The 27,755-nt window shown below is 43.2% G+C and overlaps 1 protein-coding gene across 1 annotated transcript in view; it reads left to right on the top strand.

Annotated features, from left to right (window-relative positions):
- sctr (secretin receptor) overlaps positions 1 to 27,755 on the top strand; it is a 94,065-nt gene that overhangs the window by 40,507 nt on the left and 25,803 nt on the right. The window contains exons 4-9 of the mRNA XM_070874505.1: positions 12,820 to 12,923; positions 13,154 to 13,251; positions 20,677 to 20,809; positions 22,013 to 22,166; positions 22,307 to 22,367; positions 22,890 to 22,959. Of these exons, the coding sequence (XP_070730606.1) occupies positions 12,820 to 12,923; positions 13,154 to 13,251; positions 20,677 to 20,809; positions 22,013 to 22,166; positions 22,307 to 22,367; positions 22,890 to 22,959 (620 nt within the window). The remainder of the gene's footprint in view (positions 1 to 12,819; positions 12,924 to 13,153; positions 13,252 to 20,676; positions 20,810 to 22,012; positions 22,167 to 22,306; positions 22,368 to 22,889; positions 22,960 to 27,755) is intronic.

Here is a 27,755-nt window from a genome sequence, read left to right as displayed (position 1 = left end):
AGTTGGTGCCCTCGACAGCTTTCCCCGGCGGGAAGCTGCCAGTGGCTGGGCGGCACGTCTGCCCTTAAAGGGGAGGGTTCTCCGCGGTGGTTGCCATTTTACTAGAATTGTCGGCCGACTCTGTAGTCGGCCCGACAATGGTGGCCACGGGCGGACACGCACTTCAAGGTTGGTCACATATGCAGCTATTAGTCACTCGATGCTGCTGCCTCTCTCTTGAACTGTGCCATGTACTATGCACTGGAATTTGTGATCAGTCGATAGATCAGGTATTCTTACACTTGGCATGTAGGAAGGAGTCTGATACTGGAGCAGAGCCATAGCAGGATCAGTAGCGAGAGATTGGTGAGGCAGACTATCTCGTTGAATGGGGAAGAGGGAAAGAGTCCTGTGAAATAAAGGACAGTAAAATACACACACTGATTGTAATAAACTGCAGATTTTTTGTACATTTAATGTTTCCTTTTCTTTTAGAGGTAGGCACAGCTCTCATTTGAGTAGTACCTTTTCTACCAAATTAAGGCAGAAATTTCACCTTGTCTAAGGGTTAGAGTTACTGAAAGTAATATGCTTGCTGCTCTACATTCCTAGAGACAATTAGCAATTAAAAAAGATGTTAGTGAATTTGCAAACCAGTCAGGAAAGCTTCATCTTATGAAAGTCTGAATGTATTAGAAAGAAATTTTTTTTATAAAGAACATATATCTCTGTAATAACTTTGACAGGTGCTGAACATTTTTGAGGATTAAGTATGTGTTGCACAAGCAGCAATTTCGCTAGTCGTGTGACTAGTAGTTTCCTGCGACGGTTCCTGAGTTAAATACCAAATTACACTAGACAAATGACAGTATCGTTAATGTTCGTTTAATACAGGAAAAGTACAAGACTCACTACTTACACTCTATAATTCTTCGATACGGGAAAGGTACAAGACTCACCACTTATACTCTATAATTACTTAATACAAAAGTATAAGACTCAGCACTTATACCCAATTTAACTCTGCTTAACTTTGCAGAAAGGCGATCCAAAGCGTGTTCCTTTCCACTCCAAATACTAACTCTGCTCAACTCTGTTTTAAATCAACTCTGGTTAACTCAACTCTGTTGAACACTGTTCAACTCTGCAAACAAGACGTTCCAAAAGGTGTTCCTTGCCACAGATACTAACTCTGCTAAAATACTCTGTTTGACTCAACACACTCTCATAGTTACCCAATACTTCCAGGGTGATCAATCCAGTCCGACACTGTTCCTTCAAGGGTCGCTCCCTGGCCCCTGCTTCTGTCGAGTGTTAGTCCCGGGTTCTCGCTACGGACTGTCCCAACGTGTCCATTTTATACCTATTTTGCCCCTTTGTTCGCCGTATAGGGTGTTACTAATTGCCTGCTTGCTTCTACAAGATACAGAGACATTCTGCTGTAATCTCAACGTGTCTCTGCCTACAAAAGCTATTACCCAGTTGAGAGTCTCCCTTCCCATGTGCGACCATTAATTTGATCTCTGGAATCTTTCTTATCATCCCCCCTGCTGTGGCCACAGCTGGCCCTGTGATGGTGGGTGACTCCCTCCTATCCGTTGGACTTCAATTTGTTATTTCTAGCCTGACCTTTTGTTCGGTCGTTAGCAATTGCTGGAGCTTTGTTAATTGGCATTTGGCTTTATTATTTCGTGACTTTCCCTGATGGTTACAACTCTACCTCATCCCTTATCTCATGACCCTGAGGTTAACGCCTGCTTGTTTTTTGTGCAAGAGAGCTTGTTAATTTTTTTAGACCTCAGGCCTGAACTAACTTCTTAAACCTTTCTGATATTTCCACATTCCTCCCTTTGATCAATCATATATATATGTCTATGATTTGATCACAATAAAGGTTCAGCTTCGATACGGGGTCCCTTTAGTCTATTTTGTAATGCTCTTCCTACTCGTACACATCCCAGCTGTAACTCCAATCTACGTACCAACTTTCTCACATATGCTACCATTATTATCAATGCTAGAAAAAGTCATGCTATCAAGATGACCGTAAGATGAGAGAAAAGTCTGATCCAGGGGTGAATATTCACATTCTCTCCCAATTCCAAATCTCGTCCCACCAAGTGTCGATCTTAATTCAAGTAATTTTGGCTTCAATGTCTCTGGTATTTATTTCCACTTTTTCGTAAATTCTGTAGACCAAATCTAATTTATGTCTGATTTCCGTTGTGCTCCTTTTGTAACTGGATGTTGATGTCACTTTGGGCGAAGTAAGTTTCCAACTGAGGTTTCAAGGTTTCCTGTACCGTGATATTAACTTGTCCTCTTCTTTTGATATGAATAACTTCCTCATTCCCAATTCTCATGGTATTACCGGGTGAGTGCAGAAGCTTGTTTCGGGTATGGGGCAAATTTGTGTCCGGTAATGGTGTGTCTTTTCGGTGGCGATGAAGCAATAAATCTCATTTCCCAAATAAGCACTCCTGACGAATGTTCGGGCCTTCACGTTCTGCATGTTCAGAGTACAGTTCTTAGCAGTGCTGTTCTTGAAACCACACTGGGTCTCAATTGGTAGGATAGATCTTGTATGGACAGAGTATAGTCCGGCTAGTTCGGCTGCATTGGTGCAGACTGGTCCCAGTCATTCCCGCAGGTAGATTTACCGCATATGGTTTCATATTGGTCAGGCCTATCCATACTCCGTCTTGTATGGTTCCGACATTCCTTACGTCAAACAGAGTCATGCTGGTCTGGTTATTGAATACTGGTATCCCCAATATTATTCCAATCGCTGGCGTTTCTGTTGGCCCGGCGCATTCCTCGTTGAACCACACCTTACAGTGTTCTCGCAATTGACATCCATTTCGAGGATGGTGTTCCTTGTTCAAGGTCAGAGTCTGAATTTGGATATTATTAATCCAGGTGGGGACTTTACCCTCATTGGCTTCCTGCACGTTTTCCCGAAATTGTTCTATCATCCAGTTTCCATAAATACTACACAAAACTTGCGCCTGAGTTTGATTCTCTGCTGTTTTGGCCATATTGATTAATTGGTTGATAGTCTGAGTGTGGCTTTCTAATACAGGGACTATTCTTTTCTCCAGCTTACTGCCATCTTTTCCTGCCTCCACTACCTGTCTCTGATTATTATTTAAACTATTTAAAACCTGCTTTACTTGTCCGGTCAATCCTTTTATCTTCGCGTTCAAATTAGTAATATCTAAAGTATTGACTGTGGCCATTCCTGCCCCATATGCTGTACCTATGTCATTTATAATGTCTCTTTTCCGTCTACTCTTACTTTCCATTTCCCTCAGCCCTATTTCTTGTCTCAATAGTAGTGAAGTCAAGTCCTGATACAATTTCCTTAAATTGTACGGGCACCAGTTGGGTAACTGAATATTACTTTTGTTAAGTACAACAGGTATCAATTCATACTGCACATTGTCATGCACAACCTGATTAGTTTCTCGTAACACACACCTCCCTTTGGTCCTGGTTCAATATATGGACATTCCCACTTATAGCGAGTCTCGGTAAGAGGGGGGTTGATGAGATCCCAATAGTAATCGGGACTATCGTGGTGGTGGTGGGAGATTGTTCCCGACGCACGATTATTTTACTCTGATTTTCACATGAACAATTGGGCTTTGTGTTAGTCTGGGGATTGCTGGTTATGTTAAGTACAGAGGCATTACTATTAGATCCCATAAACAACTGTAATTGACCATTACCTTTGTTAATATAACAACATATTTCCCTTCCGGTCAGAGTACACTTAAGCTCTATCGAGGGGTTGTCGGCCGAGGAGACCGTGTGGTATCATTCTTGGCCTGTGAAATGGCTACTAACCATGGCCTGCCAAATGGGGTAACGTCGTTGGCTGCCTTAGTTAGGTTACCATCCAGGCTGATCTTGTGACATATTTTTGTGGTACCGATACAGGCACACACATTATTCGCGTTAGTCAGAGCCTCCCAACTGCTTGCCACATTAGTGCAGTTTGTGGAATGTATCTCTCCAGTATCATTGGCATCATAAAATACCTGTACCGGAGGACTAGAAGTGTTACCTTGGGTCTTTGCTGCTATGGCGAGGATGATTACCAGAATTAGTCTCCCCATGATTACCCTCTTGTTACTATTTCTAATATCTCATAAATGGTTCTCCGTCTCTTCCCTCTGACTCCAGACACACACTTACACAATGATATATTACATCGTAAATTACAGTGTTAAACAAACACACAAAATCATTAGTCCATATTTCAGCTGGTTACTCCATTCGTTGGGTAGTTCCTGAAAGTGTTCTGATTCGAGGAATGGGGTTACTTTTGGCATATAGGTCCACCCTGTAGGATAATAAAACATAGTATCAATTGCTCTCCTTACGGAGTAGGTCTCCTCAATCTCCTCGAACCCAGGGCAGAGCCAGGCAAAGGTATTGGATGGTATCTAGTCCAAGCGACTGCTTTCCTTTCTCTCTCTGGGAACCGTCGTCCTTGTTTCTTTTTCCTGGCTGGGGAGGTGACTCGAGTGCGAGCTTCAAAATTTTGTGACAAGCCATCCGTTGGGCTTGGTGCCGTTTCATTGTGAGAGGCGTGGGCTTCATCGGGCGTCCCTGGGGCAGGTACCTGGTTATCTTCTGAATCACTACCTCCTTCCGTGGTGGCTTCCTCTGAGCTACTTACGGCCTCTAAATTTTGGGTAGGTGGCAAGATGGGTATTATACCTTGGGCTGGAATCAGGTTGGGTGGGACGAGCCCTGTCTCTTCTGAATCTAACATGACGTGGTACATGTGATTGTTTATTTTCCCAAAGGGTTTTATCTGGTTAAGGTGGTGCCACTTATATTCCCGTGGTCATCCATGACCTTGAACACTGAGGCATTAGCCTTTTCCATTATACTAAATGGTCCAGCATTTTTAGGGGCAAGAAAAGTTCCTTCCTTCTGTACTTTTACCATTACTTGGTCTCCGATTTTTAGTTCCCATGGGTGTATCTTTCCATCAAAGTAGGCCTTACTTTGTTGATGTTTGTTTCCCAATTTCACTGTGGCAGCTATTCTACCAGCTTCCAAATACTTGATCAAGTCTGACATGTATTTCTCTGAGGACAGGGAAGTTTTCTGGATCTCATTCAAATCTAATCCCATAAGGCTTGAACACCTCTCATAAGTCTTCCGGTCATTAGCTCATGGGGTGAATAGCCTGTATAGGCTACCACCGTTTTTTGGATGGCCATTAATACATAAGGGAGGACCTTGTTCCAGGACGTGTGGTTCTGCTGCACTAATTTTCGTAACATTGTTTTTAATGTTCGATTCATGCGCTCTACCACTCTGCTTGATTCCGGGTGGTAGGCGATATGGAATTTCTGTTTTACCCCTGCCAATTGCATGACCTGCTGCATAACTTGTCCTGTGAAATGTGTTCCCTGGTCAGAATCGATGCCCTCTGGCAATCCCCATCTGGAGAACACTTCTTCCATAAGGATTTTTGCAGTTGTGGCGGCCGAATTATTGTTAGTTGGAAATGCTTCGATCCATTTGGAGAATACGTCCACCACTACTAGGATGTATTTCTTACCACCGGGACAGGTGGGTAAAGGTCTTACATAGTCTATCTGAAATTGAGTCCAAGGGCCCTTGCCCTGTCTAGTATATCCTAATTCTGCCTGGTTTTTGTATTGTGTTGGATTGTTCTGAGCACTTATCAGGCAGTTTTTGTCATACCCTTCCGCTTCTTGCTGTATTCCATTCCACCAGCACAGCTCCTTCAATTTGACTGTGGTCTTATCTATTCCTTGATGCCCATTAATATCGTGGCATTGGTAAATCAATTCTCCCCTTTCTGACACCGGGACTACATATTTGCCATCTTTAAGTACTACTCCATCGTGGAGCTGTAAATTTTGCCCTTGGTGTGGTTTGGGACTTGGGTTTCCTAATTGTATGTTTTTAAGATCAGGGTCTGTAGCCTGGTTGGCTGCCAAGTCCAGTATCGGGCGGGTAACAGCAACTGGTGCCATTGGTGTGGTTTTTACGTTTTCCGAGGGGTCCCATAGGAAACCTGTACAGGCTGCTTCTTTTGCTAGTTCATCCGCCATTCGGTTCCCTAAAGGGGTATTCCTAGCATGTGCAGACGTACAGACCTTGGTTTGTGGTGGCTGTATCAAAAATCAATTTTAAAAGTGGGGCTGTAGCTAGCGGCCTTCCGTCTGCGGAGATGAAACCTCTAGCTTGCCAGATGGGCAGGAAGTCAGTCAGGCTGTTACATGTGTAACTGCTGTCGGAATAAATTTGGACAGGTGTCTTCTGGGTGTACGACTACGTAGGCGATCGCGCTTAATTCTGCAATTTGAGCTCCTTTACTTCCTTCTAATTTAATTGGATTCTGTTCTAAAGCCTGCTTGCCGTCCGGGGTCATTTTTATTACAGAGAATCCTGTGCACTGCTGTCTGTTTATAATTGCGGAAGAGCCGTCCACGTAAACGTGGGTTTTAAATTCGACTTTGTGACTGTTGTCTCTTCCTCCTCCCCTTTCTGACTGAAAGGGACCATCTAAGGTACCTGAAGTCAGAATCTCGCACTGATGTGGGTAGCTGGGATACAACATGTTTTGAGCTAGAGTAATAGTCTTGGGCTGGTACTGGACTGCAATGTCCCGTCCCTGGAGAAGGAGGGCCCATCGTGCGATTCGCTGGGAACTGACTGCACCTTCCTTGAGATTTCCGTCCATCAGCATTTTGATGGGGGTGTGTGGCGTTAAGATAATAAGGGGGCTAAGTCCAATTATGGGTGAGAATTTATGTACCGCCCAAAAGACACTCAGAAGATTCTTGTCACAGGACTGGAAAGTTGCTTCCACTGGTGTTATGACACGTGAGGTGTAAGCTACGGGTTGGAGTTTGTCATGATGGTGCTGTAACAGTACCCCCGAGAGGCCTGTGTTATCAGCGGCTGTCTCTAAATAAAAGGGTAGGGACGGGTTAGCTTTAAGTAGGGAGGGGGCAGTTATAAGGGCCTGTTTAAGTGTTTGGAATGCGTGTTGTTCTGAGTCGACCCACGACCACTGAATTCCCTTTTTGAGCAGTTGGTACAGGGGTTTTGCTACTGGAGAGTCGGCTTCTATGTGGTCACGGCAGTACCCGGTAATACCGAGGAAAGAACAGAGTGAGGGTACATCTGTCGGGACGGGGCGGTTTGCAGCCGCCTCCTTCCTTTGCAAGTTTACTTCTCGCAGGCCGTGGGTGACAATCATTCCGAGGTATTGCACTGAGGATTTCCCTCTCTGAGCCTTTTTTGCATTTAACTTAATTCCGATCTCGAACAGGCGCGCAGCAACTCGCCTAACAACTCGACGTGTTGTTCCAGTGTGTCTGTTTGTAACAGTATATCATCTACATAGAGCACAAGGGCCGAGGGCTGTGAGAAACACTTAAAGCTGCGGGTTAAGATGTTGGAGAAAATTGAAGGGCTGTTATGAAAGCCTTGAGGCAATCAGGTCCAGGTATACTGTTGCTCCCCGTGAGTGAAAGCAAACTTGTATTGACATTCCTTCGCCAAGGGGATGGACCAAAATCCATTACTAATGTCTAATACTGAAAAAAACTTCGCAGCCGGGGATAGCTGGGTAATGACATCACGTGCACCAGCCACGGTGATTGCGGATGACGGCGTCGTCCTGTTAAGGGCTCTATAATCTATAGTCAATCTCCACGACTTATCTGGTTTTTGTACCGGCCAGACAGGAGAATTGTTAACAGACGCAAGGGGTCGTAGGACTCCTTGTTCAAACAAACTGTTTATAATACTGGCCAGGTCATCCTGGGCAGCTGCCGGGATCCTATGCTGTCATTGAGGGGGCGGGTCGGGTCCCGTAACTCGGACTTCAGTATTCATTTTACCGCACTCATGTTTATGGGTAGCAAAAGCAAACGCATGCTCAAGTAGAATTTCCTGTAGTTCGGGGGAGGGGATCATCTCTGAAGGGTTAAAAGTTAAAGTTTTCATACAACACACTCGCGCATCATACGTTCCGGTGGGTACCTCGAATTGCTGCATTAAGTCTGACATTCTCCATATACATCTATTGGCTAGGTCATAGGCTAAATTATAAATTCTCATAAAATCAATCCCTATGATATCGATCTCTCCCATGACGGGTGGAGTGGATAGGCATGAATGTTGAAAGAAATAGTGTCCCAATCCTATCTCTATCGGCTCAGTGAACGTTGCCATTGGCTATGGCCAGTAAAACCACTAAGTAAGACTTTCTGGTCTTCATTTCGTCGTGCGTGAATTGGTGTTTACTACTAAAGCAGGTTCTAGACCCTCCCGTGCCCCATAAAAATGTGGTATCGCGACCTCTTACGGTACCTAAAACTGTCGGGCGTCTATGGTTATCATATTCTACCTTGCACATGACTTCCGAGGTCGTACCCCGTCAATAGTCATAATTTTGTTTGTGGTACGGGTTCATTCTCTCCTTTCCATCCCTTTGATTAGAGCGGGGGTGGCCCTGGGCTTGTAACACTGACTCTGCCAGTGTCCGGTCTCTCCACAGTTATAACATGGCCCTTGGGGGGGGGGTTCCAGAGGAATTCCTTGGACCGGGGTTATAGGGGCTGGGATCACGTGGTCCTTCTACCCTCCATTGTCCCTGACTGTGCCCATGTCCGGGGGCTGTCTGATACGCATGCACTCGTCCTTTTTGGACGGTGGGTTTGGGGGTTTCCTGGTACTCTCTCCATGCACTAGTCATGCGCCTAATAATCCATGCTTCTGTATGGGTCTCATCAGAGGCTCCAAAATGTTTTACTGATGCTTTACTATGACCATTGGCGTGCGAACATAAGGTTTTCCGCCACTGTGAACTTAGGGCATCTGTCAGGTTCGTTCTATCTAAAGTTGCTCCAAAGACGGTTTGAAATACAATCCACAATCTTCCTGCATAGGTGACAGGGTGTTCCTGTTCTCCCTGTTTAAATTGGGCCATTTCGTCTGCTGGGCTTTTACTATCTACTCCAGCGGCTGCTTCTACCGCTACCCACATGTCCGTTAAGGTGCCTGTGCCTTGCTGTTGTGCTTGGGGAAGAGCTCCGAAAATAATGGGTCCCACAGATAGGGGTATAAATTTAATCATCGCTACGTCGTTACTGCGAACTGGTTTAGAGCTGCTCTCCATAAGTAGTAGTTCTTTCCGTCGAACGGGGTCACTTCCTTAGCTAAATCCTTCAACTGGGCTATGGAGAAGGGGGTTACGCATGTGGAGGGTGCATTGGCATTTGCTCCCGGAGTACGGGTAGTAGTTATGGGGTGCATGGAGATAAGATAATTCTGCGAGGGTCCTGGGTATGGGGGTGGGTCATGGCCAGGTGCCTGTGGGGGTGGACGATACTCCCGGCGATCTGTACATGAGCTACCATCATCGCTGCAGGGGTCACTATTACATGCCCTTCCCTGGTTCTCTCCATTTTGCTGGAGTACTTGGGGGCCGTCTTCCCCAAAAGCATTCATAACACCCTTTTACACGATCAGTTGGCTTTCTAATTCTTTGATAGTTTTCCTGTACTGAGTATGGTCTGCTCTGTTTGCCCTATCGGTCCTGTGAGTCGCTTGAAGGAATCTAAGACCGGCTGCTAATTCGCGGCCTTTGTTTTCTAAATCATATACTTGGTTTTGAGCCTCTGTGCACTTCTGCCTCATTTTCTCTTCATTTTGCTTGTTATTTTCTGCCACAGTCATACTAGAGATCAAATGTAATGTATGGAGTTTTTTTTATCTGTTTGGAGAGTCTCAATTTGATTGGCTGGTTCTGCCAATTTAAGCCTCAATCCCCTAACTTCGTCTGTCAATTTTCCTACGTCTGTCTGAAGTCCTGATTTTTCCTGCTCCCATTGGTTTTGTAAAGTTTTGTAAAGGTCTCTCTGCTTAGGTAATTCTGCACAACATGCTGCCATTAAGACACATTTAGACCCTCTCTTCTTTTCTTTTTTAGTTTTGTCAAAAAATGAGTCTCCTTTGAGAAATCCGGGTGAGCTCATTGTTTCAAGCCACCCCGACATTTTCGATCAGGGTCTAGTTAAACTGCTCCTCCCACAACTGGGAGGTTCCACCTTTTCCTGTCATTTCTCACTCTGTCTTTCTTAACAACTTAATTTATTTTAACTCAATATCGTCCCATCTGGGTCGCCAATGTTGTGCAAGCAGCAATTTCGCTAGTCGTGTGACTAGTAGTTGCCTGCGACGGTTCCTGAGTTAAATACTAAATTACACACTAGACAAATGACAGTATCGTTAATGTTCGTTTAATACAGGAAAAGTACAAGACTCACTACTTATACTCTATAATTCTTCGATACGGGAAAGGTACAAGACTCACCACTTATACTCTATAATTACTTAATACAAAAGTATAAGACTCACTACTTATACCCAATTTAACTCTGCAGAAAGGCATTCCAAAGGGTGTTCCTTTTCACTCCAAATACTAACTCTGCTCAACTCTCTTTTAACTCAACTCTGTTTAACTCAACTCTGTTGAACATTGTTCAACTCTGCAAACAAGGCGTTCCAAAAGGTGTTCCTTGCCACAGATATTAACTCTGCTCAAATACTCTGTTTGATTCAACACACTCTCATATTTACCCAATACGTCCCGGGTGATCAAACAGGTCCGACACTGTTCCTTCAAGGTTCGCTCCCTGGCCCCTGTTTCTGTCGAGTGTTAGTCCCGGGTTCTCGCTACGGACTGTCCCAACGTGTCCATTTTATACCTTTTTTGCCCCTTTGTTCGCCGTATATGGTGTTACTCATTGCCTGCTTGCTTCTACAAGATACAGAGACATTCTGCTGTAATCTCAATGTGTATCTGCCTACAAAAGCTATTATGCAGTTAAGAGTCTCCCTTCCCGTGTGCGACCATTAATTTGATCTCTGGAATCTTTCTTATTACACCCCTGCTGTGGCCACAGCTGGCCCTGTGATGGTGGGTGACTCCCTCCTATCCGTTGGACTTCAATTTTTTATTTCTAGCTTGATCTTTTGTTCGGTCGTTAGCAATTGCTGGAGCTTTGTTAATTGGCATTTGGCTTTATTATTTCGTGACTTTCCCTGATGGTTACAACTCTACCTCATCCCTTATCTCATGACCCTGAGGTTAACGCCTGCTTGTTTTTTGTGCAAAAGAGCTTGTTAATTTTTTAGACTTCAGGTCTGAACTAACTTCTTAAACCTTTCTGATATTTCCACAGTATGTTCATTCATTTACTTTGGATTGCCCTTAAAAAATCAGATTAATTCTTATTTCGTTGACATTGAAATGTCTACTTGCAATTCAAATGATGCTGTGAAAAAATAAACAGCAATACAAATTAACATGAGAATGGATTTAACGCTTTATTATTAATAAAAATCATGCATTTAAAAAAGTTTTTCCCTCTTTTAAGTCACCATTACTTGATCAATAAAGATGAGGCCTCCACCAAAGTCAACCTGTATTTATTATTGCAGTTCATTCAACGGGAGCAGGGTGAATTGCTAACCAATTTCCCCCTCCTCTTTCCCCCTAGTGTCCACTCAATGCAACTGTCTGACAGGCCAGACAGAGATGAGAGGATAGATTTTCAACTTACTGCCCACTTGTAAAACTGATGTTGCAGATCAGCGCTCATTATAGAAACTTCCATTTTCATTTCTATTGATTTTAATGGAAATTAAAATCGGACAGTTTTTATAATGGGTGGCTGATCCAGAATGTCAGTTTTACGGCCGGATGCTGAGTTGAAAATCCAGTCCTAGGAATTTATTTTGTGGGGATAGACTGGGTCCTCTGAAACAGTTACAATAAACAGGACAACATTCAAGTCTTTAATAAAAATTGAAATTGCTGTTAGAAAGAATTGGGAATTAACCTTAACTCTAACCCTAATGCTTTTACACAGTGCTTTTCATGACCTCATAATGACAACCAATGAAGTGTTTTGTTTTTGAAGTCTAGTCACTATTGTAATGTGGTAAATGTGGCAGCCAATTTGCACACAACTAGGTCGGACAAACAGCAATGAGATAAATGATCAGATCATCTATTTTTGGTGTTGGTTGAGAGATAAATGTTGGCCAGGACACTAGGAGAATTGTCCTGCTCTTCTTCTGATGCTGCTGTGGGATTTTTACTTACACCTGAGAGGGCAGATGGGGCCTCAGTTTAATGTCGCATCTGAAAGGCACCACCTCCAACAGTGCACAACTCCCTCAGTACTGCAGTTAAGTACCAGCCTAGATTATGTGCTCAGGTTTCTGAAGTAGGACTTGAACCCACGACCTGCTGACTCACAGGCAAGAGCGCTACCACTGAGTCAAGGCTGATACCTTTAGCATTATTTGGTAGATTTTCTGTAAGGACTTAGGGAACCAGCATAGCCCTATTATGGTGAGTGCACCTTTTTCCCAAATGACATTGCACAGACTTTAGTCTAGTTTCCTGAGTTGGTTCACTTAAGTAATTATTCTGCATTTCCTGGGAACATCACAACTTGTGCAGGAACTTTCCTAATTGCACGGTGTGAAATCTTGCAAATATGCAGCTTTTACAAGGCAGCACCTCAACTTTAAAGGGGTGGAGCCACCTAATGGTAAGTGGCCACATAATGGAGGCTAATATTCTATGAGCCATTAGAAGAAGTTTTTCCTTTTTTATTTAACCTTTCTTTCCACATGTTTTGTTCTGCAATGGAACGGACAACTGAAGGATGATTGGGTTATCTGTGGCCATTTGTATTTCCAATACCTTATTTTAAATTCCTAGTAGTTTGATCAAGCTCTATTTATAATTTTTGCCAGGTTTTGTTTACCGAAACTGCACCAATGAGGGCTGGTCTGAAGTATTCCCTGGTTACGGGACAGCATGTGGCTATGATGTGAATGATACCACAAATGATGCCAAGGTAAGTATGTAGAAACACAAATATGCCAGAGTGAACGTACCCAGTATCTCAATCAATATGTTGCAATTAAAGTTTTGTCGCTGGCATTTCAGTTCTAATAATGGACTTTAATGTTCCATTCTGCATGTGCAAAAATACTAATTAAACAGACAGCGAAATAATTTAAAACATGGTAGATATAGTTGAATCTATTGTTATTTAAGATGTTATTTATTTGTATTTTTATAAAGAGAGCATACTATATGAACGTGAAGATCATATACACTGTTGGATACAGCACATCCTTCATATCTCTGTCCATATTTGTAGCAATCCTCGGCTTATTTCGGTGAGTATAACATTAGCAATATCTGTATTAATAAAAATGTTGTGGTTATCTGTCTGCAAGAATGTACCATTGTATGACTGTGAATGTTTGATGGATCCAAGCTATTTACATGGACCTGGATTTTGCAGTCGGTGGCGAAGGAATGGCGCTTGCCGTTTACCTTGCTGACAGCTGCCCACAAAGTTTTCATAGGCTTTAGAGCATAGACCTGCTCTCATCCAGCGTCTGATCCAGTGTGGCACCGTCTACAGGGGATCTGTGGCGTCTGTGAACCAGGAAAGGAAAAACGAGGCTCTTCAACCAATCGGATAGGTGAATTCTCACTGCAACATGCAGCCCTGGATTTTAGCCTGGAGGTGAGTTTTGTGTGGGGTGGGGGCTGTTGTGAGGTCGGGAAACCAAGAAGAGTGAAGGGCCAAAATTGGCTTCTTGTGCGCCTAACAGGGCGCAAATCTGTTTTTGTCTGGGCGATCGCCTCCAGCGAAATTGACCTCGGTTTTTGTGGGCGCGACCCGCTCCTGCTGGTAGCACCCCGTTCGGGAGCGCCCGGCGATGATCCCGTCAGCGCCGTGTGCACCGCCTCGTTACCGACCCCAACATAAATTCGGCCTCTCCCCCTCAGCTTCTGCCTGGCGTTGACAATGACAGCTTCAGCTGTCGAGTTGCAGGTGGGAGTCAGCTGGAGAAGCGCTATTGAAAGGCGCCATTTTGGCAAAAAAATGCTGTCGGCCATCATTATTTATAGCTTGCTGACAGATAGGCAGAGTGTCTGTTGCAAAGACTGTAGCGGTTTTGACCTCAAGGACTGTTCTGACTTCAAGGACTGTTCAAAGCATTGCTTTGTTTAATTCAGGGCAGATTTGACTCACCATTATTTTTCTCGTTTCATGGGGGCTGTGTTGGCACTTGACCTCCTGCTCGACGTCACTGTCGGAGGTTATTTAGGCAGAAACAAAGGTAGAGGGAAAGGCAGAGAGAAAGAAAGGCAGCAGAGAAAGACAAAGAGAGAGAGAGGGAGCAAGGCAAGGAGAAAAGCAAAGAGAGAGAGAGAGGAAGAAAGACAGGTACAAGGACAGCAAGGTGTGGCCAGAGGGAGAAGGCGCAATAGGCCTGGCAACAGGAGACCTTACCCTCCCAATGCATTCCGGCACCAATTCCCATACATTAATTTCACTGAGGAGCAAGGTGTTCGAAGACTGTGCTTTAGCAAGGACTTAGTCACAGAGATCTGCCATCTCCTGCAACCAAACCTCAAGCTTCAGACGAGGGTGAGGACGATTCTCTCAGTGACAGTCAAGGTCACCATCGTACTGAATTTCTACACCAATGGATCCTTCCAGGGTGCAACAGGAGACATCTCCAACATCTTATATTTTGCTGTCCATTGCTCCATCTGCGAGGTCACAGATGCTCGCTATAGAAGGAGAAGGGACTACATTTCCTCCCCATGACCAGAGAGAAGCAGCATGGCATGCATGTGGATTCATCAGGATAATGGGCCTCCCCATGGTGCAGGGAGCCATTGACTGGCACTACATCACAATCCTGAGATCTTCCGTAACAGCAAAAGTTATCACTCACTGAATGTGCACTTGGTGTGCAACCACATATGCAGAATCCTTACTGTCACTGCCCGCTATCCTGGCAGCAGCCACGATGCCTTCATCCTGCCCCAAATCGGTATGCCAGCTCTCTTCCAGCCACCACATCAAGCTCGCAGATGGCTGCTCGGAGACAAGGGCTATCCGCTCTCTACCTGGCTAATGACTCCCTTCCTGCCCAGCACTCCTACAATGAGAGCCATGCGCCACCAGGACCATCATTGAGCAGACCATCGGAGTGCTCAAGCAATGGTTCCACTGCCTTGACTGCTCGGGAGAAGTCCTCCAGTACTCACCAGAGGGGGTGCCCCTATTGGTCATCGTCTGCTGCATGCTACACAACCTGGCCATTATGAGCCATTGCCACTAGGCATAACCGCACCATCTCAGGAGGAGAAGGATGACTGGGAGGAGGACCAGGAGCAGGAGCAGCAACAGCCGCAACGGAGGATGTAGCGATCCTGCAACGGAGGTCCGCGACCGTCTCATCAGGACTCGTTTCCATCCCACTTCCCGGCGCCTCTGAATGTCCTAATCACAACATCAATTTGCCCTTCCATACCAAAGACCCAAAACTGAAATGAGAGAAAACAGCAAACATTAAACATTCCAATCAAAATTTATAAAAAAATAACAAAATGTATAATCGTGTATTTATGAATCACCCTTGTGCATTTCTTTATATCCCTTCTTTTGTTTACCTATTGTACTACTCCTCCGCAGTGTACATAAGAACATAAGAAATAGGAGCAGGAGTAGGCCATACGGCCCCTCGAGCCTGCACCGCCATTTAATACGATCATGGCTGATCCGATCATGGACTCAAGTCCACTTCCCTGCTCGCTCGCCATAATCTCTTATTCCCTTATTGTTTAAGAAACTGTCTATTTCTGTCTTAAATTTATTCAATGTCCCAGCTTCCACAGCTCTCTGAGGCAGTCAATTCCACAGATTTACAACCCTCTGAGAGAAAAGATTTCTCCTCATCTTAGTTTTAAATGGGCGGCCCCTTATTCTAAGATTATGTCCCCTAGTTCTAGTCTCCCCTATCAGTGGAAACAGCCTCTCTGCATCCACCTTGTCAAGCCCCCTCATAAACTTATACGTTTCGATAAGATCACCTCTCATTCTTCTGAATTCCAATGAGTAGCGGCCCAACCTACTCAATCTTTCCTCATAAGTCAACCCCCTCATCCCTGGAATCAATCTCGTGAACCTTCTCTGCACTGCCTCCAAAGCAAGTATATCCTTTCATAAATATGGAAACCAAAACTGCATGCCGTATTCCAGGTGTGGCCTCACCAATACCTTATATAGCTGTAGTAAGACTTACCTGCTTTTATACTCCATCCGCTTTGCAATAAAGGCCAAGATACCATTGGCCTTCCTGATTACTTGCTGCACCTGCATACTATCCTTTTGTGTTTCATGCATAAGTACCCCCAGGTCCCGCTGTACTGTGGCACTTTGCAATCTTTCTCCATTTAGCATAGACTCATACTCTGTGCTTCTCTAAACATTTGAGGACTTCATTCAATATGTTATTATGAATTTGCCAATTTGGTGCTGAAATTAGTATGTCATCTAAATAACATACTACTCCTTCAATACCTTGCAAAATCTGGTTCATTACCCCTTGAAATATGGCAGGGCGGAAGACACTCCAAATGGTAGCCTATTAAATTGATAATAGGTCTAGATGGATATTTATAGTCAGGCATGACTTGGACTCCTCATCTAGTTCAAGCTGTAAGTAGGCATTCCTAAGATACAACTTTCAGAAAATCTGACCCCCTGTCAGTGTTGTGAAAAAATCTTCTATATTTGGCAATATAGAAGGGACATTACCCTCTAGAACCTGGTTTACGTTTACTTTATAATCACCACACAATCTTACCTTACCATCGGACTTAGGTACAACGACAATGGGTGTAGCCCAATTACATTAATCTATCTTAGAAATAATGTTTTCATTCTCTAGTCTTTTGAGTTCTTGCTCAACTTTCTCCTTTGAGTGCATATGGTATGGAACATGGCTTGCAGTAAATTGATCTAGCGTCCTTCTGTACCCTGACACTTGCCTTGAAGCCTTGGATCCGATTGCCCATTTCGAAGAACACCTTCGGATAATTCTTGATGACATCATCTTTTGACGCAAATCTCGTTTCAACACGAAAAATCTTACTCCAATCCAGCTTCAGTGATCCCAACCAACAGACAGATTGCGGGGGAGGGGGTTTACTGGTTAGCTTATTGGGCTGGGAGGAAGCACTCCTGCTCCTCCTGCCCCAAAAGCTGTGCTGTAAAGGCTCTTACCTCATGGATTCGGCCCTTCTCATCTGCTTTCAGCTGCTGAGTTTCCCAAGGCCAGAGAAACCAGGCTGCCTGTGGTTAAAAATAGAATCACTGTTAAAATGAAAGCAGGCAGCCTCAGTATAATATTTAAATGACCAACCCACTTCCCGCAAGCGGATTTGTCACCCTCCCATCATCCCACCTCCGCTAAAACCAGAAGTGGGTGGGTTCGAGGCAGGTTCAGTTCCTGTTCCAGATTTTTACATTTTAACCTCTGACACAACCAGAACCCATTCATTTTAGGGAGTTAAGATTCAGCTAGCAGAGTCTAAACCAGACAGTATAAAGCAGGAAATAAAAATTAGATTTAAATCATGTACAGAAAATGAAATTAATATTAGAAAATACAGATGGGATTAACAGAGAGAGATAAAAGAAACAGATAGAAAAAGTTAAAAAAAACTTTAAAAAAAATCTATTTAAAAAAACCTCCAACACTAATGAACTTCCAAGGGAATGGGAGTACAAATGCATAAAAATAAGTTAGGGCCAGAGAGGTTGTTTAGCATTAATTATCATGTATTAAAACCTACTTGTTAAAAACTCACTTGCTGCTGAATACAATAGCCCCAACTCTTTCTGCCATCTTTAGTTTGCCACTCATAGAATAATAGAATCATAGCGCAGAAGGTAAGAACATAAGAAATAGGAGCAAGAGTATTGCCACCTGACATTTAATAAGATCATACATAAGAACATAAGAATTAGGAACAGGAGTAGGCCATCTAGCCCCTCGAGCCTGCTCCGCCATTCAACAAGATCATGGCTGATCTGGCCGTGGACTCAGCTCCACTTACCCGCCCGCTCCCCGTAACCCTAATTCCCTTATTGGTTAAAAATCTATCTATCTGTGATTTGAATACATTCAATGAGCTAGCCTCAACTGCTTCCTTGGGCAGAGAATTCCACAGATTCACAACCCTCTGGGAGAAGAAATTCCTTCTCAACTCGGTTTTCAACATGGCTTATCTGATCATGGGCTCAGCTCCACTTCCCTGCCTGCCCCCCATAACCCTTTACTCCCTTATTACTCAAAAATCTGTCTATCTCCACCTTAAATATATTCAATGACCCAGCTTCCATAGCTCTCTGGGGCAGAGAATTCCATAGATTTACAACCCTCTGAGAGAAGAAATTCCTCCTCATCTCAGTGTTAGAAGGTGGCCATTCAGCCCGTCGAGCCTGTGCCAGCTCTCTGTAACAGTATTTCAGCTAGTCCCACTCCCCCACCCTTTCCCCTTTCACTCACATGATCAGCACAATTATATTTCAAAACCAAAAATAGAACCTGCATAACAATATCCTTTCATCTTCCCCGTTATTCGTTACGGCCAGCCCACGAAATATAAAAAAGTGGTGGATGTTATAAAACAGTTTACCTATCAGCTCTGTGTGCACCCCTGCAAGCCTAGCCGCCTAACCCTACCACCAACCAATTTCTTGTCAAGTCCCTCCCTCCCTTCTTTGGATCCTGTTCCTCCCCCTTCCCCTCTCCTCCCTTTGGTTCTGTCTTCACTAAGGAAGACACAAATAACCTTCATGAAATACTGGGGTCCGAGGGTCTAGTGAGAAGGAGGAACTGAAGAAAATCCTTATTAGTCAGGAAATTGTGTTCGGGAAATTGATAGGATTGCAGGCCGATAAATCCCCAGGGACTGATAGCCCAGAGTACTTAAGGAAGTGGCCTGAGAAATAGTGGATGCATTGGTGGTTATTTTCCAACATTCTATAGACTCTGGATCAGTTCCTATGGATTGGAGGGTAGCTAATGTAACACCATTTTTTAAAAAAGGAGGGGGGGAGAAAACAGGGAATTATAGACCGGTTAGCCTGACATCGATAGTGGGGAAAAGTTGGAATCAATTATTAAAGATGTAATAGCAACGCATTTGGAAAGCAGTGACAGGATCGATCCAAGTCAGCATGGATTTATGAAAGGGAAATCATGCTTGACAAATCTTCTAGAATTTTTTGAGGATGTAACTAGTAGAGTGGACAAGGGAAAACCAGTGGATGTGGTGTATTTGGTCTTTCAAAAGGCTTTTGGCAAGGTCCCACACAAGAGATTATTGTGCAAAATTAAAGCACATGGTATTGGGGGTAATGTATTGACGTGCATAGAGAACTGGTTGGCAAACAGGAAGCAAAGAGTAGAAATAAACGAGTCCTTTTCAGAATGGCAGGCAGTGACTAGTGGGGTACCACAAGGTTCAGTGCTGGGACCTCAGCTATTTACAATATACATTAATGATTTAGACAAAGGAATTGAATGTAATATCGGCAAGTTTGCAGATGACACTAAGCTGGGTGGCAGTGTGAGATGTGTGGAGGATGCTAAGAGGCTACAGGGTGACTTGGATAGGTTAGGTTAGGACAAATACATGGCAGATGCAGTATAATGTAGATAAATGTGAGGTTATCCACTTTGGTGGCAAAAACAGGAAGGCAGAATATTATCTGAATGGTGACAGATTAGTAAAAGGGGAGGTGCAACGAGACCTGGGTGTCATGGTACATCAGTCATTGAAAGATGACATGCAGGTACAGCAGGCGGTGAAGAAGGCAATGGCATGTTGGCCTTCATAGCGAGAGGAATTAAGTATAGGAGCAGGGAGGTCTTACTGCTGTTGTACAGGGCCTTGGTGAGGCCACACCTTGAATATTGTGTACAGTTTTAGTCTCCTAATCTGAGGAAGGACATTCTTGCTATCGAGGGAGTGCAGCGAAGGTTCACCAGACTGATTCCTGGGATGGCAGCACTGACATATGAAGAAAGACTGGATCAACTAGGATTATATTCACTGGAATTTAGAAGAATGAGAGGGGATCTCATAGAAACATATAAAATTCTGACGGGATTGGACAGGTTAGATGCAGGAAGAATGTTCCCGCTGTTGGGGATGTCCAGAACCAGGGGTCACAGTCTAAGGATAAGGGGTAAGCCATTTAGGACTGAGATGAGGAAAAACGTCTTCACTCAGAGAATTGTGAACCTGTGGAATTCTCTACCACAGAAAGTTGTTGAGGCTAGTTTGTTAGATATATTCAAAAGGGAGTTAGATGTGGCTCGTATGGCTAAAGGGATCAAGGGGTATGGAGAGAAAGCAGGAATAGGGTATTGAAGTTGCATGATCAGCCTTGATCATATTGAATGGTGGTGCAGGCTCGAAGGGCTGAATGGCCTACTCCTGCACCTATTTTCTGTGTTTCTATGTTTCTTCCCTCTCCACTCCCTTTTGCCTGCTCTTAAAATCACTGTATTTGTTTTTCATGCTAGAACGCATGTGCTTAGAACTCCTGTTGCTGTGTCCCCCTTCCTGCTGCCCACTCCCCAATGCTGGGACCAGTAGCAATGCCATGGAAGAATGAGCATTATTTATAAAAAAGTACATATATATTGAAGCATAGGTAAGTTTAAACTATTTCAATTTGTACTCTATATAACTGAAACATTTTGCATATTTTATAGGAAACTTCACTGTACCAGGAATTACATTCATATGCATTTGTTTGTGTCGTACATCCTTCGTGCAATTTCAATCTTCATAAAAGACAGTGTCCTGTTTTCCAGTGAGGATATTCTTCATTGCAAAGCTTACTCGGTAATTATTTCATTATGTAACAAAAATGATAACTATTTGTAGGGAATCAGCCTAAAATTTTTTAATTGTCCTGCTTCTTAAATTACCCATGAGTTTCTAAACAAGTCAATGAGACATGCCGTGGTAAAGAGGCAAGAACATTGTACAAAGTAGATAGCTATGGTTAATCATTAATTAATTAACTAGGCAGTAGAGCTCAGGACAATGAGCCTTGTATCGTGGTGGCAATCTATCTACACATTGATGACAATTTTGTGTTTGCTAAATTTAGTGAAATAGAGTGATGGGGTCAGAAGTATATACTGACAGACACTTGTCCAGAGGAGTGTTCCTACTCCTCAAAAGAGTTAAAAGGTTTAGAGAAAAAGATGAAAACACACTCATTTAACTAGTTTAGCTCTTACTGAAGGTGACTGTTAATAATAAACTTAAGCAACCTTCTGCAGAAAGAATGTCACATGGAAAAATAAGTATTTTGGTATAGGTCAGATATGACATTTTTGAGCTTATCCCAGTTTAATATTTTAATGTTTGTCAATGTGGCCCTGAATTTCTTTTGGACCTGGGACAGAGTGCTGGTGTAAAACAGTCGGGGGAGGGGATGACCAGGGATGGGAAATAGGATGAGGCCCAGAAACACTGGAACTTTACCCCAAATATTGCATATGCAAATTCCCACTGGGGCAGAGTTGGATGTTCTGTCTGCACCATTGAAGGTCTATAAAAGGTCATGGGGCCGGGATGCTTGTGCCATCTGCCAGATTACCCACTGCTTCCAGCTCCTTTTGACCCGAGCAACCTGGACAGCAGCAACATGCCAGCATCCAGGTTATTGGAAAGGTGGAAGTGGGGCCCACATGGGTTTCCAGGCCTAGGTATTGGCCTGGAAGAACCCAGAATTTTGTAGCCTGCCATCTTAAAACAGAGCTTCATACTGGCTGGAGTTATACTACTCCTGGTGCAAAGCCCAAGTGGTGTGAGGCTATTTTCTGGAGGTGGTCTCTGATCACTCAGCCATCAGATTGCTGATTGACTCCTGAGATATATTGCCATTTTCACATCTAAAAACAAAAATAATAGTGTACAAGCATCAATATAAAAGTATTAATATATCACAACACAGTAAGTTACCTGTTTCTGTAGTAAGAGAAGTAAAAACTTGACCTGCGATTTATTGTGTTTTCTCTTTACTTTGTTTCCCAGGTTGAATGTAAAGTTGTTATTGTTTTCTTCCAATACTGTATTATGGCTAATTTCAGTTGGTTGCTTGTAGAAGCACTGTATCTGCACACGCTCCTGGTGGTATCTGTCTTTTCAGAGCAAAAGTACTTCTGGTGGTACATTGTTCTAGGATGGGGTAAGTTTTACTTTAAGAAACTAAACCCCATGTATGTTTGTACAGTTTTACAAAACTCATTTTGGAAAGTATCCTGTTTGCCGGAGCTAACAATCCGATTTTCCTTTGTTTTGTTGATTCTTTTAATTTCTATCCTTCAGGTGCACCAGCAATTTTTATTATACCCTGGGCAATTGCGAGACAGATATATGAGAACATTGGGTAAGCTATGTTTCCATGATAAATAAAACCTATGAATGAAGAACAGATGTTGCAGGAAAGGAACTTTTCTGGTCAAACCTTTATTATGATTACACAGAAGGATGGTATTATTTTTAATGTTAGATACTAGCAGAAAAAATATAGTAGAAAAGTAGTAAAACCTCCAATTGTACTGAAAACTGTAGCATGCTTAATTATATATCAATAAAAATGTGTGATAATGTCATAAAAATGTACAGTACTTTAAATCTCCCAATAGGTGTGGAAATTGTCCTCTTACACTCCATTGAGATATAGTAACAAGGTTTACAAGTTATTTGTAAAAAATTTAAATGTTGTCTGCCTCCCATTTTGACAATTATTCTTTAACATATTTTATTACCAATAATTTACTAATAATTACTGTATGTAAATGTAGTACTACTGTACCTAATCTAATAGCTTGTTCAAAATTCACAGACTGTTCAGCCATTTACACATCACTATTTTAAAAGCTTCATAACCTATTTGCCTAATCCACAGCTGCTGGGATGTTAACTCAGATGAACATATATGGTGGATCATTAAAGGACCTGTAATTGTATCTATTTTTGTAAGTACTTTTCAATTGAAGATGATTCTGATCTGTGGTAAATTATTAGTTAAAATGCCACATTTTAAATAATTTGCATTGATAATTAAATAGTGCACCCTAGAAACTAAGTATTCAGCAATTGGTAAACCAATGTACGGTGCATGCAGCTATTTTCTCAAATGGGGATAACATTTGGCGATACCACAAAATGAACAAATCAAATCGGTCACTTGTTATACACTCTGCTCAATTTTTCTTTCCATTTAAGTCAATGGAAGGAAAATCGGGAGAGGTGTATAATGAGTGGCCAATCCAATATCACCGATTTTACACTATCGTCAAAAGTTAAAATGACTCCCAGAGGTATTTTGGGACCCCAGATACCACTTTTCTCAGATACAAGACTAATACTTATAGATTTCAAATTTGTCTATTTAAATCTTATTAGTTATAACAACTTCATGTATGTATAACATTAAATATCTTTGTAACATGCTGAAAATGTCATACAGCGTTTGAGATAAACCCCAAATCCAATTCCAAATGGCAAAACAGATGATATAAACAATAATCACTATTGGATTGAATGATGCAGTTGGTTAGCCGGTCTCCAGTTGTCTTGGTTAACCCTTGCTACTGGACCAAGGCCTAGCTCTGTCAAGCCCGTGTGGTGGCTGGTGTGCAACGGCCACCACACATTAAAAAAATCCACGCACAGGCATCTTCCACCCTTCAAGATGTAGTTCGGGACCTGAAATATTAGGTCCTTCATTGAAACACCTGAATTCATCCCTTTTTGGTGTGGAAGCAAGTCATCCTCGATATGAGGGACCATCTATGAATGAATGAATGTTCATTAGTTTAAATCCAACCCCAGAAAAGAGAATAAAACTTTCCTTTTTCTGCTAACTGCAAGAATCTGGGCCCAAAATTCGCCACCATTTAGCTCCAAATTTTTGGAGGTATCAGTGCTTTTTTGGAACTAACTTAATTTTGCAAGTTTTGCCAAGGGTATAACACTGTCCTTAACAGGTAACGGCCAATTATTTTAGTTAAGATTTTTATGATGTCACTTAGGGTCAAACCCACCCATAAGAATTTTTTCAAAAACGGCGGTGGGGATCACCTTGAAAAACCTTACCTTACCAAATCGGAGTTCGATAGAAATCAGCATTACAGACGCCATCTTGTTTATCACCCTCGGCCGGACACAGGAGCTCGGCGCTGGGCTTCCACATAAGCCCGAGGGGGGTAGAGGGAGATGGAAGCCAAGCCGGGGAGAGGGGCGGCAACAGTGGTGACCTTTCGGCTGGGGAGCGCGGCGGCAGCAGGGGAACTTTCAGCCAGAGATAGGGACGGCAGCAAGGGGACCTTATGGCTGGGGATAGGGCCTCTTAGGTAGTCATTTTCAAATGAAAGGCTGCACGGCCAGTGCTAATGTTGGCTTAGGGAAGTGACAAAATAAAATTGCCAAACTAGTGGTGCAAGCAATGAAAGTTGAACTGTAAAACAACTGTGACCTCTTCTGATGAGAAAAAAGTATAAGCTGGCTTTTACCATTAACCCATCTTTCTTGATAGACACTTTCTGCACGACAGTCAGATCAGTTTTCTTGAGTTTCGTTGTCTGCAGTTATTTCCTTGCTCTTTGTTCTTTCAGCAGCAGCGGGTATTCCTTTCAGCCGGGGATAGGGGCAGAAAATGCTGGAAACTCAGCAGGAAAAATCACTCCGGGGTTAGCTACATAGTAAAGCTGTACAATTAAATGTTACCCTGGAAATTTAAATGCTTGGGCATGCACAGAACGGGACCTCAGTTTTTCGGCGCTATCAGTTAGCTCCACCCACAAAAGCTAAGGTCTTTCTGCGCGGCATCAAATTCAAAGAGAAAAATGGCGAAACTTCGGATTTTTTATGCCGCTATTTCGACATAAAAAATCGGCTGTTAATCATAAATAGCGCCAAAAAAAGGCAATGTGGAATTTTGGGCCCTTTAAATGAATTTGGGCAGTCTCATCTCAATTCCTAGTAAGTGAGAATCCAAAGCATGAGACTATTACTTCAATCTCACACATTGGCACTCTCACTAAGAACAGCTATACATACAGCGAGTGTAGAATATTTCTCAAACTAGGGATTATGAAAAGAAATGGTGGGCATTAATAATACTTGGTGGTAGTAAAATTAGCTCATAAATATCTAGTGTTTACTTAATTAGTGAAATAAATAATTAGGCTATCATGGTATTTATTAGAAGTGACACAAAATCTTAGAATTTCTTTGATTATGCATCATTTCAAAAGATGTTCTTTTTTTGTTTTCCACCTCTTTTCCATATTTTTTTATTCCTTTATATCCCGATAGAGAATAGGGACATATACTGGGAATTTCCAGATTGGCTGGCATAACTTTCGTGGAAGATCAGTGGATACCCCATTTATGCATCTATCTGGAGTTCCTGCTGATTTTCTATCGAGGTTGCGGTAGCCAATCAGGAGAACCGCCGAGGAAATTCCCAGTGATAGACTGTTGGGAATTACCTCTGCATACTGCTTCCCCCTTGTGGCACAGCCATGACTGTGTGGCAGAAAGTCAAGTATAAAGTTTGCTAATATCAAAGGCAATTTCAGAACACTTATAGTTCTAAGAAAATAAAATCAATACTGGCCAATAAAGGGTGCTCCTATTAGCATATGTGGTCAGTACCAATGGGAGCAAATGTCATTAAACAGGATAATGACAATTGCGATGTGGAATATTTAAGAACATAAGAACATAAGAATTAGGAACAGGAGTAGGCCATCTAGCCCCTCGAGCCTGCTCCGCCATTCAATAAGATCATGGCTGATCTGGTCGTGGACTCAGCTCCACTTACCCGCCCTCTCCCCGTAACCCTTATTTTCCCTTATTGCTTGAAAATCTATCTATCTTTGACTTGAAAACATTCAATGAGCCAACCTCAACTGCTTCCTTGGGCAGAGAATTCCACAGATTCACAACCCTCTGGGAGAAGAAATTCTTTCTCAACTCGGTTTTAAATTGGCTCCTCCGTATTTTGAGGCTGTGCCCCCTAGTTCTAGTCTCCCCCACCAATGGAAACAACCTCTCTGCCTCTATCTTGTCTATCCCTTTCATGATTTTAAATGTTTCTATAAGATCACCCCTCATCCTTCTGAACTCCAAGGAGTAAAGACCCAGTCTACTCAATCTATCATCATAAGGTAACCCCCTCATTTCTCGAATCAGCCTAGTGAATTGTCTCTGTACCCCTTCCAAAGCTAGTATATCCTTCCTTAAGTAAGGTGACCAAAACTGCACGCAGTACTCCAGGTGCGGCTTTACCAATACCTTATACAGTTACAGCAACACCTCCCTGCATTTGTACTCCATCCCTTTCGCAATGAATGCCAACATTCCATTTGCCTTCCTGATTACCTGCTGCACCTGCAAACTAACCTTTTGCGAAGCCGGTTCACGGGCTCCCAGGCCGCCTGCAATTTCTGCGGTCCGGAAGAGTCCGTGTTCCATGTTTTTATGGAATGCACGAGGTTGCAGCCCCTGTTTTATTATTTAAAGGGGCTGCTCCTGAAATTCTGGCTGCACTTCAGTCCCACACTCCTGATCTTTGGGCACCCTGTGCGGAAGGGAGCGGGTAGGTCCGAGGGCCTCCTCGTAGGACTGCTCCTGGGCACGGCCAAGGGTGCCATCAGCCGGTCCAGGCAGCGGGCGGTCGAGGGGGTCGTTCAACCTGACTGCCTGCCTCTCTTCCGCGCGTACATCCGCGCCAGGGTGTCCTTGGAGATGGAGAACGCGGTGTCCACCGGTACGCTCGAGGCCTTCCGCGAGAGGTGGGCACCGGAGGGACTGGAGTGCATCATCACGCCCGGCAACCAAATTTTAATTTGATTTTATGTTTTTTTAAGTTAATTTGTTTTAATTGCCAGTGCTTTTAGTGTTCTCCTCCCCTTTTATAGGGGGCACTTGGAGAAAAAAAAATTCGACTCTGTGCCAAAAAAAAAAATGGCATTGTAAATGTTGGTGTTTCCCCCAGATCGGGGGGCACGGTTTAATGTTTTTCTGTTAACTCCTAAAAGAGTTTCATGCACAAGGACCCCCAGGTCCCTCTGCACCACAGCATGTTGTAATTTCTCCCCATTCAAATAATATTCCCTTTTACTGTTTTTTTTCCCAAGGTGGATGACCTCACATTTTCCGACATTGTATTCCATCTGCCAAACCTTAGCCCATTCGCTTAACCTATCTAAATGTCTTTGCAGCCTTTCTGTGTCCTCTACACAACCCGCTTTCCCACTAATTTTTGTGTCATCTGCAAATTTTGTTGCACTACACTCTGTCCCCTCTTCCAGGTCATCTATGTATATTGTAAACAGTTGTGGTCCCAGCACCGATCCCTGTGGCACACCACTAACCACTGATTTCCAACTGGAAAAGGACCCATTTATCCCGACTCTCTGCTTTCTGTTCGCCAGCCAATTCTCTATCCATGCTAATACATTTCCTCTGACTCCGCGTACCTTTATCTTCTGCAGTAATCTTTTCTGTGGCACCTTATCGAATGCCTTTTGGAAATCTAAATACACCACATCCATCGGTACACCTCTATCCACCATGCTCGTTATATCCTCAAAGAATTCCAGTAAGTTAGTTAAACATGATTTCCCTTTCATGAATCCATGCTGCGTCTGCTTGATTGCACTATTCCTATCCAGATGTCCTGCTATTTCTTCCTTAATGATAGTTTCAAGCATTTTCCCCACTACAGATGTTAAACTAACCGGCCTATAGTTACCTGCCT

Source organism: Pristiophorus japonicus, chromosome 3 (genome assembly GCF_044704955.1).
Source record: "Pristiophorus japonicus isolate sPriJap1 chromosome 3, sPriJap1.hap1, whole genome shotgun sequence".
Lineage (NCBI taxonomy): Eukaryota > Metazoa > Chordata > Chondrichthyes > Pristiophoridae > Pristiophorus > Pristiophorus japonicus.
This window is presented reverse-complemented; position numbering and strand designations above follow the sequence as displayed.